Source organism: Paraphaeosphaeria sporulosa (genome assembly GCF_001642045.1).
Source record: "Paraphaeosphaeria sporulosa strain AP3s5-JAC2a unplaced genomic scaffold CC84scaffold_2, whole genome shotgun sequence".
In the NCBI taxonomy this organism is placed as follows: Eukaryota; Fungi; Ascomycota; class Dothideomycetes; order Pleosporales; family Didymosphaeriaceae; genus Paraphaeosphaeria; species Paraphaeosphaeria sporulosa.
In genome coordinates this window covers 532,044-546,991 of record NW_017253361.1, presented here as the reverse complement: position 1 = coordinate 546,991, position 14,948 = coordinate 532,044, and the positions used below count along the sequence as shown (strand labels likewise).

At 56.3% G+C, this 14,948-nt stretch overlaps 5 protein-coding genes across 5 annotated transcripts; 1 reads left to right on the top strand and 4 right to left on the bottom strand.

Moving 5' to 3' along the window:
* Positions 1 to 15: 15 nt before the first annotated feature.
* Positions 16 to 1,402, bottom strand: CC84DRAFT_1212804 (CBS-domain-containing protein; the record flags this gene model as incomplete). The annotated part of the gene is made up of 6 exons (XM_018182480.1): positions 16 to 195; positions 271 to 380; positions 430 to 789; positions 836 to 985; positions 1,041 to 1,164; positions 1,214 to 1,402. 6 exons carry the CDS (start codon positions 1,400 to 1,402, stop codon positions 16 to 18), a joined length of 1,113 nt encoding a protein of 370 aa, XP_018039723.1.
* A 553-nt stretch (positions 1,403 to 1,955) lies between these two features.
* Positions 1,956 to 3,447, bottom strand: CC84DRAFT_1082385 (protein phosphatase 2C isoform beta; the record flags this gene model as incomplete). Its single annotated transcript, XM_018173978.1, has 2 exons — positions 1,956 to 2,348; positions 2,395 to 3,447. The coding sequence occupies 2 exons, from the start codon at positions 3,445 to 3,447 to the stop codon at positions 1,956 to 1,958; spliced, it is 1,446 nt and encodes a 481-aa protein (XP_018039722.1).
* Positions 3,448 to 4,816: 1,369 nt separating this feature from the next.
* On the bottom strand, positions 4,817 to 5,962 carry CC84DRAFT_1136948 (charged multivesicular body protein-like protein 2a; the record flags this gene model as incomplete). Its single annotated transcript, XM_018176121.1, has 6 exons — positions 5,726 to 5,962; positions 5,463 to 5,677; positions 5,352 to 5,412; positions 5,255 to 5,303; positions 4,996 to 5,204; positions 4,817 to 4,945 (listed from the first exon to the last, which is right to left on the bottom strand). Exons 1-6 carry the CDS (start codon positions 5,729 to 5,731, stop codon positions 4,817 to 4,819), a joined length of 669 nt encoding a protein of 222 aa, XP_018039721.1. The 5' UTR covers positions 5,732 to 5,962.
* A 278-nt stretch (positions 5,963 to 6,240) lies between these two features.
* On the top strand, positions 6,241 to 12,123 carry CC84DRAFT_1110683 (uncharacterized protein). Its single transcript, XM_018175262.1, has 5 exons — positions 6,241 to 6,596; positions 6,633 to 8,494; positions 8,562 to 8,863; positions 9,438 to 10,168; positions 10,221 to 12,123. Exons 1-5 carry the CDS (start codon positions 6,259 to 6,261, stop codon positions 11,998 to 12,000), a joined length of 5,013 nt encoding a protein of 1,670 aa, XP_018039720.1. The 5' UTR covers positions 6,241 to 6,258; the 3' UTR covers positions 12,001 to 12,123.
* Positions 12,124 to 12,250: 127 nt separating this feature from the next.
* Positions 12,251 to 14,929, bottom strand: CC84DRAFT_1110678 (phosphatases II). Its single transcript, XM_018175261.1, has 4 exons — positions 14,598 to 14,929; positions 14,232 to 14,546; positions 13,956 to 14,184; positions 12,251 to 13,909 (listed from the first exon to the last, which is right to left on the bottom strand). Exons 1-4 carry the CDS (start codon positions 14,677 to 14,679, stop codon positions 12,640 to 12,642), a joined length of 1,896 nt encoding a protein of 631 aa, XP_018039719.1. The 5' UTR covers positions 14,680 to 14,929; the 3' UTR covers positions 12,251 to 12,639.
* Positions 14,930 to 14,948: the final 19 nt, after the last annotated feature.

Sequence of the window (14,948 nt, the reverse complement as noted above, 5' to 3'; positions counted from 1 at the left end):
CCCGCAGACACCCGTCTACTCGTTCTCCTCGCCCTCGAGCAGCGTGTACTCGAGGATATCGCTCAGCGTCAGCACGCCCTTGAGCTTGTTGTCGTCGTCGATGACGATGAAGCGGTGCACGCGGCTGCGGCGGATTGTGTCGTAGATGGTGCTCAGCTGGTCCTGCATCGAGCACGTGTAGATGCCGGGGAAGTCCTGTTTTATGATGGGTTAGCTACGCGGAAAAAGTCGAGGCTGCGAGGGACTGGAGTGGGAGGGGGCAGAACGGACCTCTGAGCGTTTGAGCAGGGCGTCGCCGACGGTGAGGTTGAGGTCGTCGTAGATGCCGCCTTTGATGAGGGTGATGACGTCGACGGATTCGAAGACGTTGAGGACGGTGCCTGATGGGGTCAGTCTTTGCGTGTTTGCTCCATGTGGCGGGAGAGCTACCTTGCTTGTCGATGATGGGCACGCTCGAGATGCTCTTCTTCACCAGCATGTGTATGACGTCCATGACGGGCGTGTCCATGTACGCAGTCGCCAGGTTGTCGTACGTGCCGACCTTGACCAGCTCCTTCAGCGGCTTGCGCAGCTTCTGCGTCTCTTTGACATTGACGGCCACGAACTTGAGCAGGCGGTACTGCGTGATGACGCTGACGACTGTGGTGCGGCGCGTCTCGTCGTCGATGTCAACAATGGGGATGCGGCGGGCGCGGGCTTCGAGCATCTTGCGGCATGCCTCGTAGAGCGGGCGTTCAGGGTGGATGGAGACGGTTTCTATGGGCGTGACGCCGAGGGATTTCTCGATGTCTTGAGGGCTTAGTCGCTGTGGTGAGAGCGCATGTGGGGAGCTTACCACGCAGGCTGTTCAGACGGAACTGGTCGACTCTGGCGAGGGCGTCGGGGTTTTGCCAGTAGTACTGGATCACGTTGAGGTAGTCGGAGGTAGTGAGCAGGCCGGCGAAGGTCGACGTCTTGGAGTCCCACAGCGGGGCAGAAACGATGCCTGGTCCTGCCGTTAGCATGTCGTGCGCTCGCTGGATGCCTGCGGCGCAGCCCACCGTTCTGTATGAGGATGTTCAGGCTCTTCTTAACGAGCAGCGCCGTGTCTAACACGATCAAGCGGTAGCTGAGCGGCAGCACGTCGTAGCTGGTCCGCACCTTGAGAAAGGCGCGGATGGTCCTCTGTCTCGCAATTAGCCCAGGCCAGCACCAGCGTCGCCCGCGCGCGTACCAGGCCATCGAGCTGCTCCTTGTCCACGGCCGTCAGCGCCCGCGGCGGCAGGACGGGGCGCCCCTGCTCGAGGAAGTCGCGCGGCGTGACAAAAGTAGGCCGTTCGTGGGGTTGCAGCACGTCATTGGCGGCAGAGGGCGGGTTCGGAGGTGCGGACGTCGCTGAGTCGGCCGTGTCTGCACCAGACATCGTGACTCCGGAGCTCCCGTGGACGGAGCCGCATGGAGGAGAGGTGAGGCACGCGTGGAGAAGCTGCAAGGAACTGCGCGAGCCGAATAGCGGGTCGGGCAGAGTTGTGCGCTGGTAGTGTTGTTTGATGTCCCGCGCGGCTGCACTGTCGGGCCTTCGAGCTTCTTAGCGCGGGGCTCCTCAACCGTGCCTCTGGCATCGCGGGCCCTGGCCCCGAGGGGCTTCACAACCGGAGAACGCCGCGAGTCATGCCGCCGTGACCTCGCCGCTGGGCGCAGGACGGCAGCAGGCACCCAGGCGCGTCTGGCTTTTCTTTGGCTGCGCTTTGCATCCGAAATGGTAGATTTCCTGGCACGGAAGCCAGGCTACATGGTACAGCTAACGAGGTGCAGGGAATCGACGCATGGAAAGGAAACCGCACCGACACCGCAACGTGCAACCCAAAGCATGGCCGCTGCCTGCCACCCGCAATCGCGAACCACCTGCCTCTTCTCAACTTGGCAGGCTTCTCTATCATCGTAACGTACATGCCCCCGCAGTCTGAATCTTGCTATCATCCAGGGTTTTTCCGCGCAGCCTTCACCGCGTCCGCGTTCAGTTCCGGACCATTCTCCTCCTGTCCGGCTTCCTCCTCGTGAATTATCTCCTGTGCAACACGCTCAACCGGCACATCGGGCTCTCCTACTTCCTTCTTGGCTTGTGCCACAATGGCATCTGCTTCGCTGATGCCTGGCTTCGTGCCAGGCGTGTCTCTATCCACGCCAAGTTGAGCCTCGGTCTTGCGCTGCTTCAGGGCCTTGTTGTCGAAGCGAACCACCATGCATGACAGATTGTCCGTGGAGAACCGTGCAAGAGCGTGTTCTACCAAGGTTTTCGAGGCTACCTGCGGGTCGTGGATACCGCGGACAAGGTCGACAGCTTCTTGGTCGGAGCACACATCCCAGAGCTATTCATTGTTAGTTGTGATGCACTCCAAGCACACTAAAACTTACTCCATCACAAGCGAGGATCAAGAATTCGTCCTGATCAGCCTGGATCACCGTCTCTGTGGTGTAAGGGTGTCCAGTGACCAGATCCTTCATGTATGCATCTCCCAATGCTCGCGTGACCGCCAGAACTCCATTGACGCGGTTGTTGAGTATCAGACCACCAGCACTGGCAACACGGCGGCCTTCGTTATCGTCGCTGCCCTTGTGATCGTAAGACAACCGGAGAGCCCTTCCGTTGCGGCACAGCACTATTCTGGCGTCGCCTACATTTGCCGTGTAGAGGACTCTCTGGCGACTAGCATCGTTCCGCAACTTGGCTTCTATCAGATGTTCCTGGGCACCTTCTGCTGTCGAAGTGGATTCAGCCGTACTGGTCGACTCTGATTGCTTGTCACCCGCCTCGGCCACACCCTTTACAGCTGCAGCTGAGAACAAGGTGGAACCGGTAGACGAAGCCTGATTCGGCACACGGTCCTCCCATCTCAGCACTGCTATCACGGCAGTGCACCCGCTGTTCTTCAACGGCAGCTTCTCCAATTGCTGGTCCACGAGCGTGAACGTTTGGTCTAGAAGCTCCGGTATGGGCGTATTCGGATTTCTTCGAATAGTCTCTTCAAGTAGCAGGTGTAGTTTTTTGCCGCACCAGTCTGCGGCGAAGGTTCCGGCATGTCCGTCGAAGATGGCGAAATATCCATTGTCAGTCTCCACAACCTGTTGGTCTGTAGAGCTAGACCCATCCGAAAGCGAACCGCGGCTCTTCTCCGGGTTGTAGTTTGGGGCTGGCGTGCTAAGGAAGTTGTAAAGGTACGCATGCGTATCCTCCATGGTCCTCCTGCATTTCTTGTTCTTATCCTCCGTCACACCAACGCGGAAAGTGGAGTGCGGTCCTGGATGCGATTCGCCGGCTGAGTTGTTCAATGACCCTTGGGGCACACTCAGCGCAGGGTCGGCCTTTCCGAGCTTCTGCATAGGCGTCTGCACGGTCTTCTCCACGGCACCCGTGCCAGACGTAGGCGACGATCCAAGGTGGAGAGACTGTTTTGCACTCGAAAACATGTCTCGTGCACGCGACGCGGTGCTACTCCTCCGCTTCTTTTCGGAGATGGTGCTGGGTTCGGTGGCTTTGCGCTCTACAGGTTGCGCATTACTGTGGCGCTTCTCAGCGTCGGTGGAATTTGAAGCCCTGAGTGCGTCCGAGCCCGCAGAGATGTCTATTGTAGCTTCATCATCTTTGCCAGGTGATGTGCCAAACATTCTGTTTAACAGTCCTCCCGAGTTGGAGAAACTCCGACGCTTATTTCCAGCCAGTTTGAGGGGTTTGCGAAGACACTCGCTCGTTGCGCGGGGTAGGGCGACGGGTGCGGCTGCGACAAGCAGGCAACGAAGAGGAGCGACGCGTCGTGTGTAGTGACGACAGCTGCTGTACGTAGAACATATATTAGCATATCTGCGCAGAAGTGACTACAAGCGGGCAGTTTTATTGGGAGAGGGCGGGCACGTTTGGCCGCTTGCTGCGCGGAGCTGCTTACGTTGCCGGCCTGTCCGAGTCGCAAACGTACCGGAGGAAGGGACTTCGTGCGATGTAGCGTGCCCGAGGTAGGGGGGTTAGTAGTGATATGAGGGCAGGTAGGTCGGGCAGGGGAGGGTAGAGGGGAGCAAGTGGTAGGCGAAGTGGTGAAAGACGCAGTTCACTTAGGCGCTGGGCTAGAGCGAATGACGTCGGGAAACGGGTTCGTGGGAATCGACGTGCGTTCGCAATGAGGATAGGCAGAGGCGCAAAAAGACTGGGCAACACAACTTGGAGTGGGCCTGCAGCCTATTTAGGGCCGAGGTGCACGGCGTCCATAATAATGTTCACCCGTCCAGCGCACGCGGCTTGCTTCTCAAGTGCGGGGATGCAGCTGTAGCAGCCCTACTTCACCACCAGTTCCCCGCTTGATTGCACAAACATCCCGCCTGGACGTGGCTCAGCCACCGCGGCCCAAGCCGCGACCAGCCGGTTTGTCTCAGCGTGTCCTCACCTCGTTCACGCACAAAACTTGTTCAAATGAACACAGCCCTGTAACGCACCAGAGGAGAAGCTATTCTTGGATAAGGAATGCGCTTGTCCAGTGATCGACAAGATCTTGACCAAGTGCATGGGTTAAGTGGGGCAGATGCAAACACGGATAGGGATTTTTCAATGGTGCCGTGTGTTTGTGGTTGTACGCCCCCGAGCATGATATGTTTATCTGGGTTGCGTCTCCTATCCACTGCATAGGGTGACGATTTCACGTAGAATGCAACAAGCACCCCCCCACCCACCCCGCCCGGTCGTAAACTGTCCGTCATGCACTATGCCCACCCAAGAACTCCACATGACCAGCAAATGATAGCCCCTTCCATCCCGCAACGCCGTCGCATTGTAATTGAATCTGTAGCAGCTTCACCGTCTCAAGCTGTCCAGCCGAGCTTGCAGGTCATCATCACCGGGATCCGCTCCACCACCGACAGCCTGTGCTACGCGTTTGTCCGCTACTGCAGACTTCTGGATGTCGTTCGGAGTCTCTCCAAGCTGCAATGCCGTTAATATCAAGAACCAGTGCAGATATGGGTCACACTCACAGCCTGGCCGAGATCGATGCCCAGCTCGTCCATGACCTGGTTGACCACATCCTCACTCTCCTCCTCATCCTCTACGCCCATGGCATCGTCGACGGCATCGTCCATCATTTCTTGCCGCTGATCCATCATGTCATTCTCTTTCTCAAACTCCATGGCGATGCGCTGTAGTGCTGGGAGGTTCATCTGCCGGTTCATAGTTCCGAGTATTTCTGCACATGGTCAGCAAGTACCTTCGTAGCGAGAACACAGAAGTGCTTACTTGTGGCTCCCTTCATCGACTGCATCATTTGCTCGTTGCTGCGGACCGTCTACGGAGAGTTAGTGCCAATGTCTACTGTAGTATTCAGCCGACTCACCTGTATCCGCAAGGATATGGCCTGAAGCTGGGTGCGCATCTGGTAGAACTTCTGAATGTATCTAAACAGAGGTGTCAGTACCATGTCTGCCCAAACACCGCGTTGACGCACCTCCTGGTCCGCACAAGGTCCTTCGCCTGTATCTTGACTACATTCATTTGTCCGGCCTTTGCACTCTTCTTGATATCATTTTCCAGCTTCTTCGATTGGTTCTCGAGCTTCACGCGTTCGCGGTCGAGCTCTCGTTGCGTCTTCTCGAGGGCGCGCTGGTGCTTGCGCAGACGCTCGGCGGGCGTCATGCGCTTGCCAAAGGCCCATTCCACGATCTGTGCGGGCATTAGCAGCTTGTAATGCGCTTGTATAAAAGTACCTACGTTCATAGTGAGCGAAAGGGCAAGACTTCGGGGGTTGTATGGTGTGTTCAAGCGGCGGGCGTTGTGTTCAAGATGGTGCCTGTTACGTCGGCGGTCGGCCCTAGCTTCGGCAGCGACCTTGGTACTACAAGTCTACTGCACTTGGGCAACTAGTTTCAGTGCAACAAAACAATAGGTGATAGCGGATAGTGGGTCGACTGTTGGCTCGGGAGTGTTCGCATGGCCGGTTAATTTATCCGACGTAGTGAAAACAGTGGGTTGAAGTGCAGGGGCATGAATGCTTGCTTCACGTGCGCTTGGCGCGCCGAAGATTTGGCCTCCCGCTTTCCATGGCGTTACGACATTCCTCATCCTCACCAGACTTACACCCTCGACCCCGAATAACTCGATAATCGCGAAATGGTATCAGCCTTCTCAAGCCGCCACACCACGTAATTCCCATGAATCCTGATAAGCAACCCGAAAAAGCCTCGACCCCTGGGGAATCGTCATCCTCCGGTGGCGGTCGCGACAATGGCCCGCCTCCGGGCTACATGACGGTGGGTTCTGGGTCGACCCCCGAGGCGGCTGCGCGCCTGATCTCAATGCTCGATCAAGACTCGGGCTATGGTGGGAGCATGGCGGACGGAGAAGCTGGTCGCTGGCACGGAGGCATTGGCGAAGACAGACCGAGCGCACCACCCACACCCATCCCTGGCAGCAGCACCACATCCTCCGAGCAGGACAGGCAGCGCAGCCATGTGCTTCAGCTGCGCTACAACCAGAACAAAAACGCACTTGGCCGGGCTATACATGGGACTATCGACATACTGAAGGGCTTTCAAGAAGAAAACCTCAAATGGCCTGCGCATTACCCTACCATACCCGCCGAGTCAAAGCCGGCTGCCCACGTCCGGTCGCAATCCAGGCCTGGTCTAGCACACACTCAGTCTGCGATAGGCGACTTCCAGCCACCCCGATCTCCCGAGCGTCCGCGAGGTCCGCGCCGTGCGGGCACCTCTTTAGGGTCCGACTTTGAGGCAGAGTCCAGCGCTGCCGCGGAGAGAGAACAGAAGCCCGAGCCCCGCCTCATCACACCACAGCTTGCACACGATTTCTCTGTGCTGAAGCTTGAGCTCCGCATGGGCGGACGGACACAGACGGATCTTGTGCACTCGTTGGAGAAAGGATCGATTGCTTCCTTGCTCGACGGCCAAATACAGCAGAGTGTTCGACACCTGTACGCTATAAAAGAGAGGATTGAGGACACATCAAGTAAGGTCCTTGTCACTGGTGATCTCAACGCGGGAAAGTCAACCTTTTGCAACGCGTTACTCCGAAGGAAGGTCCTACCGGAAGACCAACAGCCATGTACCAGCATTTTCTGCGAGGTTTTGGATTTCCGGGAGAATGGCGGCGTTGAAGAAGTCCATGCCGTGCCTCAAGGCTCCATATATAATCGTCACGACGAAAGCACCTATACCGTGTTTGCGCTCTCTGACCTAGAGAAGATCGTCATAGACAACGAACGATTCTCACAGTGCAAGGTCTACGTTCAAGACATCCGCTCCGTGGACGAGTCATTGCTGAACAACGGCGTGGTCGACATTGCACTCATCGATGCGCCTGGTCTCAACTCGGACTCCGTCAAGACTACCGCGGTTTTTGCTCGCCAAGAAGAGATCGATGTAGTAGTATTTGTTGTTTCCGCCGCCAACCATTTCACCGAGTCGGCCAAGAACTTCATCTTCACTGCCGCGCGTGAGAAGGCCTACATTTTCATGGTCGTCAATGGATTCGACGTCATTCGTGACCAGCAGCGATGCAAAGAAATGATCCTTAAGCAGGTTCACGGCCTGAGTCCGGCAACATTCAAGGAATCTAGCGAACTAGTGCATTTCGTGTCCAGCAACGCTATTCCAATGGCTCACTCTCCCGGCGATGATGGTGACGACGACCCCTCGGACAAAGGGAAAGGGAAAGAGCCCGAGAAAGAGAGGGACTTTGGCGACCTGGAGACTTCGTTACGACGCTTCGTTCTCGAGAAGCGAGCCCGATCGAAGTTGGCGCCTGCGAAGACATATCTCTTGAATGTCCTTGGTGACGTTCACAACCTGGCCACTGTGAACCGGGACGTTGCCCAGTCAGAACTTGAGCGCGTAAAGAAGGAATTGGACGCGTTGGAGCCCGAGTTCGAAGAATCTAAAAAATCGCGAACAGAGGCTGGAGAGGCCGTAGATCGACTAGTTGAAGACACAACCTCAGAAGTTTACGGACATACTCGAGACACACTCAACGACTGCATAGCAAAGGTGGGAGAGCAAGATTTGGGCATCGAATATCCAGGCCTGCTGTCTGCCTATCAGTATGCGGAAGACATTCGCGACTCAATGTTGCATGAGATCACGGAAAGCGTACGTTTATGCGAAGAGAACGCTCGTACGCAAGCTGCTCAAGGCTACAATGGCATCAAGAATCTGGGTATACTGCACCTCGGTAACATGCATACCGATGTCATGTTCCGGCCAGACAGGATGTACAGGAAATCAGTCCATGCACTTGCTCGCCAGGTCGACATCGACATTGAGGTGTGGGACTTCTTCGACGTTGTCAGCTTGTGGGAGCGACAAGAGAAGGTTGCAGGAACAGGCATGGCTGTCACCGTAGCGGGCGTAGTAGGCGGCCGCTTGGTAGGCGGTGTTGGCTGGCTTGATGGAGCCTTGGGCGCAGCGAAGATCGTTGGCTCGAACAACCTTCGGAGACTAATCATCCCTGGTCTCATTGCGGGTGGTAAGTACAAATATCTATACATCCTAGCATCACTCCACGCGCTATCAGTAGCTAACTCACATTGCAGTCGCCATCGGAATCTCATACGTCTTGGCATCCGTGCCTAAGTCCCTGCCGCATCGCCTGAGTGCGAAGCTTTCGGCTCAGCTAGCAGCCATCGACTACACGCACTCCAATGCCCTTCGAATCAGTTCCGAGGTCCGCCGTGCGCTCAAAGGCCCTGCGAAGGACGTCCAAATCGGCCTCCAGCGCAACGTAGAAAAGCTCCAGCTCAAGAGGGAGCAAAACGACAAGCTCCGAGCCGAAGCTTCGGAGGCCAAGAAGTACTTCTCCAACCTCTTCCGCACTTCCAGCGAGCTTCGCCAGAACGTTCAGCGTATCGATTTGGAGGCTGCGCCACCAGCGGCTGTCAGCGCTTTGCTTTGATTAAAGAACAAACGTCCGATAGGCATAGTGAGCTGTAAGTTGTATGAACTAAAGATTCATGGTTTCTTGGTGTCCTGACGGGTTCGTGGTTGGCGCGAGGTCGTTCTGTGGGTGGCGTTTCGATGGCGGGCATGAAACGATGTAATTGGGAAGGACTCTTTTCTCTGTACAAATGTTTTTTTTAATCAATACCCCCTTGCTCTTTGTAGAAATGCCAATCGTTACAAAGTACTGTCTTACTTTAAGATGCTCTCATGCCGTTGCATGCATTGACAATGAACCTTCCAAACACGTATCCTAGGGGTGCTTGCGTAGAGTGAATGGTTTTATGGCTCGATGTCTGTGCTCGCTCTCCCACGGCCTCTGAGTAACGTCGTCCGTTGTAACATTGTCCGATCGTGTACTTATCTGCTGATACACCAGTGCCAAGCCAATGCACGTGGCTGCGGACCACCGAGGCGGGAGCGTCATCCGAGTGCCCCAGCTTAGGCACCGCCTCTACATAGCAGAGCTGCAGCCCCTCGATGGCTTTCGCAACCTCGCAACCACCCTGATGGAAGTCCGCCGGGACCCGCGCCAGTTCCTGTTCTTCATCATTCTCATCCTCCTCATAAACTCGCCCGAGCCGCAGAACCCTGGCTTCAACACGCGATCGCGCTACGACGAGGTCATCGAACGCGAGTGGGAACAGCTCGACATCCTGAACAGCACCAGATGGGGCGATTTTGACGCAAAGGAAAATAAGTGGCTGAACATCACGGGGCTGAGGGAGCAGGATGCGTTCACGTGGGATGTGCTGGGAGACGTTAAGAGCAGGGCACGCGAGAGGATGAAGGGGGTGCTGGGGGAGAGGGCGCAGGGCTGGTTAGACGGGAAGCATGACGATGCACGCAAAGAGACGGTGTACAGGAACATATCGGGATTCGTACAGGGTGAATGGGTCCGGAGCCCGTTGAGTCGGACGCGGCCTGCGCTCGACCTGTTGAATGCAACCGGCCACATACACGAGTTTGCGCAGCTTGGTGACTTCGACAGGAATCTCACAGGATCACATGGCATGGTGAGGTTGCATCTTACAGAGGTGGACGGTCGACAGCGGACAGATGAGAACCGGACCATGAGTGAGCTCAAGGCAAAGGTGGTCATCGGGGATGCCGAGAGTTGGGGCGATAACTGGTGGGAATTCAACCTCAACGGGGTACACTTCCCAGAGTTTGGAGGCGCTGTGCTGACCACAACGAGCGAACGGTAAGCTTGCGTTGTCGCGTTTACCGGTATTGTCTCCCGCTGACCATCTTAGATTCTCCGGTATTTTCGCGCTGCCTCACTTACAACTCTCCCCACACCTCTACTTGAGTTCCCAAGAACTTCTTAATCAGACTATACACCAGACGATACAGAACCAGCTGGACCGACCGTTTCCCGTTTGGAACCCCTGGTCATCTGCCGTAGAAGGCGCTGCCGAGGGGGTCATGGCTACGACCCATTGCGAATTCATACTCTTCCTCCAAGAAGCCCATGTACAGCTGCTCGATCGACATGGCCAGTCCGCTAAGCAGCCCGACCTCGACTGGCTTGAGCATGAGATTAGATTTCCCACTGGAGCAAATGTTCCTCTACATTCCCAGATGAGCATGGACATGGTCGGCTTCTCTCCTGATTGCGGCTTCGTCATTGAGTCTAAAGGTCCTCCGGACTTCCCACCTTCTGAAGCCATGCATCTAGTTGGTTTGAAGACTGAAGAGTTTAATGATGATGCCAAACGAAGCATCCTTGCTTTCGCTGTCACCCTGGCCTTCCAGCTGATGTTCATTATTAGACAAGCGAAGGAAGCCGCAACACCGTCCACTCGGAACCGGATCAGCTTCTATACCATCGCCATGATGGCTTTGGGAGACGGCTTCATGTTCCTTGCCCTCGTGTTTCTGCACTTGTTCCTGGGTACATCGCAATTGCAACTGTTCACAATTGCGTTCCTAGCGTTGTTTTCGGTTGTGTTGGAGCTCCGTTTCTTGATGGACATCTGGACGGTTCAGGTCACTGAGCAGATGCGTCAAGACCGCCAACAAGCATCCACAACACCGCCCAGTCCTCAGCCTCCATCAACACCAAATCCTGCGCCAGCCCCGCTTCGCGCACCACCTCCACCACAAAGCGATACCCTCCCCGCCCCTGCCACAGTCACTCAACCACAATCGACCCCAACTCCTGCACCCCCACCACCACCTATTATCATCGCCCCAGATCAAGACGACCCAGCGGACAACGAGCCACTCCTACCGACCACCAATATCCCCGCCGCAACCACTCCCGCCGAAACCTCGCCCCGAGCCGAACTCGGCGCCCTCTACAGCCGCTACTGCTTCCTCCTTATTGTCACGTTCTTCATCACCCTCCAATTCACCACCATGCGCTCCACCGCGCGCGCCTTCTACTTCAACACCCTCTCCTTCCTCTACCTCTCGTTCTGGCTGCCCCAGATCTACCGCAACATCATGCGCAACTGCCGCAAGGCGCTGCGCTGGGACTTTGTGTTGGGCCAGTCCGCCGTGCGCCTCGTTCCCATCGCATATTTCTATGCTGTCGAGAGTAACGTGCTGTTCAGCCGGACCGATCTGCAGGGCCTCGCGGTGCTGGCCGGCTGGGTATGGGTCCAGATTGTCGTCCTGGCTGCGCAGGAGGTGCTGGGGAGTCGCTTCTTCGTGAGAGAGGGGTGGGCGCCCCCGGCGTACGACTACCACCCTGTGCTCCGCGAGGACGAGGAGGGTGCGACTATGCCGATTGGCTCGTCTTCCTCTCCCTCCCCCATCTCCGCGTCTGAAGATCTTCAGCCCGGCGAGTCCCGCGGCAAGGGCAAGAAGGTCTTCGACTGCAGCATCTGCGCGACCGACCTCGAGGTCCCCGTGATCCCGGCGGGCGGCGGCGGCCCGGATGTGCAGGGCTTGGGCGGCCTGACGCTGCAGAGGCGTGCGTACATGGTTACGCCGTGCCGGCACATTTTTCACTCAGCGTGTCTGGAGGGGTGGATGCGGTATCGGCTTCAGTGCCCGAATTGCAGGGAGGTGCTGCCGCCGCTGTAGATAGATCTAGCGTAAGAGTGATGCATTTATGGAAGACAGTATCCATGACTTGGGGATCGTGCGTACGTGATGTGTTTGGTGTTCATCGTGGATAGTGCGGAAATGAACAGAGATATTTTTCGGGATACAAAGACGTGCCGTTACAAGGGGAGAGTTCGCAGTGAATTTTTTTTTTCCAAGCGGTCTCCACAACACAACCTCAAAATAATTCATCACCAGCACACAAAACACGGGTGAACAAGTGACATCTCCCGGATTAATACTACTGCTTTCATTGATTCATACAGTCATGAGCATGTTCACAACAAGAAAGCTTCACACAAAAGAACTCCCCCGCAGCCAAATAAAAGCACACCAGAGAGCAGCAGCGAACGCCTAGCAAAAAAAGCCCCCATATACACCGAGCTGCGACACGATAAACGCCCAAGATATAGCCGGCCGGGTGGCTGCACCGAACAGACGGTCAGACGGACGAAGAGGAGCGACGAGACAGGAGGACTTCGTGACAGCAGAAATGCGAGACCAGTGAACGCCAATTCGTGTGATGTTATGCCACGCCAGGACACCGTAGATGCATATGCACAAGCACGCGCATGTCATACTTTTCGAATGCGAAGAAGAAGTGGAGGATCGACGCGACTACGCGGGTTTCGCGCTGAGCGTGCGCGTCACGGAGCTCCCTACGCTGCCTACGCGGCCGCTGGTTTTCCGGACGCCATTTTTATTCTCGGCGCTGCGCCGTGACGGGCTGGCGCGCACTTTGCTGACACTGATGGCGCCGTGGCCGGCTCCGCTCTTTTCTCGTGACGGCGTCTTGGGGTGCGAGCCTGCGGGTGCGGTGTTCTCGGCATCGCTCTCCCCATATGATGTTGTCCATGTTGAAGTCATGGTCGTCTTGGTTGTCGTCATGCTGACTGCTCGTCGGTCGCGTTCTTTTGCGACGGGCGATCGCGATGCTGTCCTTCGTGCGATTTGGCGGAGGTGGAAGTCTTCATCGGATTCACCTTCAAATTGACTGATTTGAGTGATCCGCTCAGACCTGGTGAACGGCTCATTCTCATGGTTCCGAATTGGTGACCTGCCGGTACCACCACCGTACAACTTGCTGGTCTTTCGTGGTTGACCAGGTGTAGGCGCGGGAAGGTTGTCTTCTTGAACGCCTATTGAGTGACCGGCATTGCTGCGCTCGTTCGATTCGATCTCTCCAAGAGCAGCACGCTTCGAGGAGCCGTTGGGAGGAGTGAAGGTTTGACCGTTGCTAGCTAGTCGTTGCTTGTGCGGTGACCTCGTTGGCGTCGCAGGTATCTTCTCCGCATACCTCGCCTTCATTGTGTCCTCGTACCACCATTCCCGGAATGTGTTCTGGTTGAGGTGTAGCCAATGCTGCTGAGGACCAACAACCATTCCCGGCCGCATGAAACGCATGTAAGCAATGATCTCGTTAGCCGTGAACCCATGCCTGTAGATCAGGTATGCGCCGATCAGGCAGCCCGTACGCCCAAGACCAGCTTTGCAGTGGACAGCGATGCCCTTCTTCTTCACCGTGATCATTTCGTGCGCAAGGTCAATGAATTGCCGGACCAATGAGAGCGGAGGACATGTCCCGTCGTCGAAGATCATGTTCAGATGCTGAATGCCCAACTTGGTGAAATAGGTTGACGAGTAGAGCTCCGAGTTTAGGCGCACCACGAGGCCGATGTTCCTTGCGCAGAAGTGCGACAAAACATTCTTGAACGGCGTAGGTAGTCCGGATCGCTGAACTTCGGCAATGGTGGATGGCAGGGTAGAATACATGGGTGATGTTGTGGGGATCTCGTGCGTTGGCTGCACATTGGGCGATGCGAACGCCAAAAAATTGGGCGTCACCCAGTTGAAGTCACCCATGTCAACTCGTTCGTACTTTTCATATCTGGATTCATTAGCGACATGTTTGGTGAACAATCAGTATAACATACTCTTCGAGGCTGAAGTCCTTGAGCCCGCAAAGTCCTTCCTCCTTTGCTTTCCAGACACCGTAGATGATGTCTTGGATGTTCAGCACATAGTCAGCCTGGCTGTAGCCTGCGTCGCGGAACGGCATGCAGGGCGGGTCCATCTGTGCAATGGGCGCCAGAGCCAGATGAGGTGGCCATGACTGGATCAGGACCATGTAGCAGGCCAGAATGCACGCCGCGTTCGCGCGACCTGTCTTTTGTCAACATGATTCCAAGCATACATAGCGGTGTACGTACTCCTTGAGTCGGCGCTGCTCCAGAAGATGACCGCGCGGTCCTCGTTGGCAGGGTCTCCCAGCACTTCGTGCAGCTGAACCGCAAAGCGGTACAGGTGGCCAATGTGTAGTGGGCCGAAGTCAGCGTGGAACGCGTTGTACAGGAGACTCTTGTCGATGGTGAAGTACACGGGAGGGTTGACGTGCTTGGTCGCAGCGGTGGGACCAGATTGCGCCTTGGCTGAACGCTTGGATGGCGACTGGCTGGAACGCTCCAAGTACTTGAAGGGCGTGTCGGCGTTGGGAGGGTTGGTGAAGGAGGCCAGGTACAGCCGGTCTATATAACAGTGAGAACGAGAAGCGCAATCGAGGCGCTTTGGAGACGGACCTTGGATGTACTCGATGACCTGGCCGTAGGCCGTTCCAGCGCCAGAGCGAGGCATCTTGGCCGATCGCTGCTGCGCAGACATTGCGCTGAGTGACGCGACCGCTCAAAGATATACTGCTTCGCGACAGATGCGCTGCGTCAGGGTGCCGGTCGTGTGGACTGTCGGTATACCAACAGCACGGTCCGTTGAGCTGCGCGGGGGCTGGTGCAGGAGGGGCTTGCGCAGGTGGTCGGGCGGGCGTTGCGCTGGCTATCGGCGACAGAGGCCGGTGGAGGAATAATGTAAAGATGCAAAGTGTGTGGTGAGCCAGCGAAGGAAGAGGAGCCGTACAAATGTCGGTTTAGATGTTG

What these genes read in the sequence shown, in the direction of transcription:
- CC84DRAFT_1110683 (XM_018175262.1), top strand. Translation starts at nt 6,259, where the DNA reads ATGACGGTGGGTTCTGGGTCGACCCCCGAGGCGGCTGCGCGCCTGATC. An exon ending in CCAGCGAGCTTCGCCAGAAC is followed by an intron (nt 8,864 to 9,437) that starts GTTCAGCGTATC and finishes GCAGAGCTGCAG; the next exon opens with CCCCTCGATGGCTTTCGCAA. An exon ending in CTGACCACAACGAGCGAACG is followed by an intron (nt 10,169 to 10,220) that starts GTAAGCTTGCGT and finishes TGACCATCTTAG; the next exon opens with ATTCTCCGGTATTTTCGCGC.
- CC84DRAFT_1110678 (XM_018175261.1), bottom strand. Translation starts at nt 14,679, where the DNA reads ATGTCTGCGCAGCAGCGATCGGCCAAGATGCCTCGCTCTGGCGCTGGA. An exon ending in GGTCATCGAGTACATCCAAG is followed by an intron (nt 14,547 to 14,597) that starts GTCCGTCTCCAA and finishes ACTGTTATATAG; the next exon opens with ACCGGCTGTACCTGGCCTCC. An exon ending in GAGCAGCGCCGACTCAAGGA is followed by an intron (nt 14,185 to 14,231) that starts GTACGTACACCG and finishes GACAAAAGACAG; the next exon opens with GTCGCGCGAACGCGGCGTGC.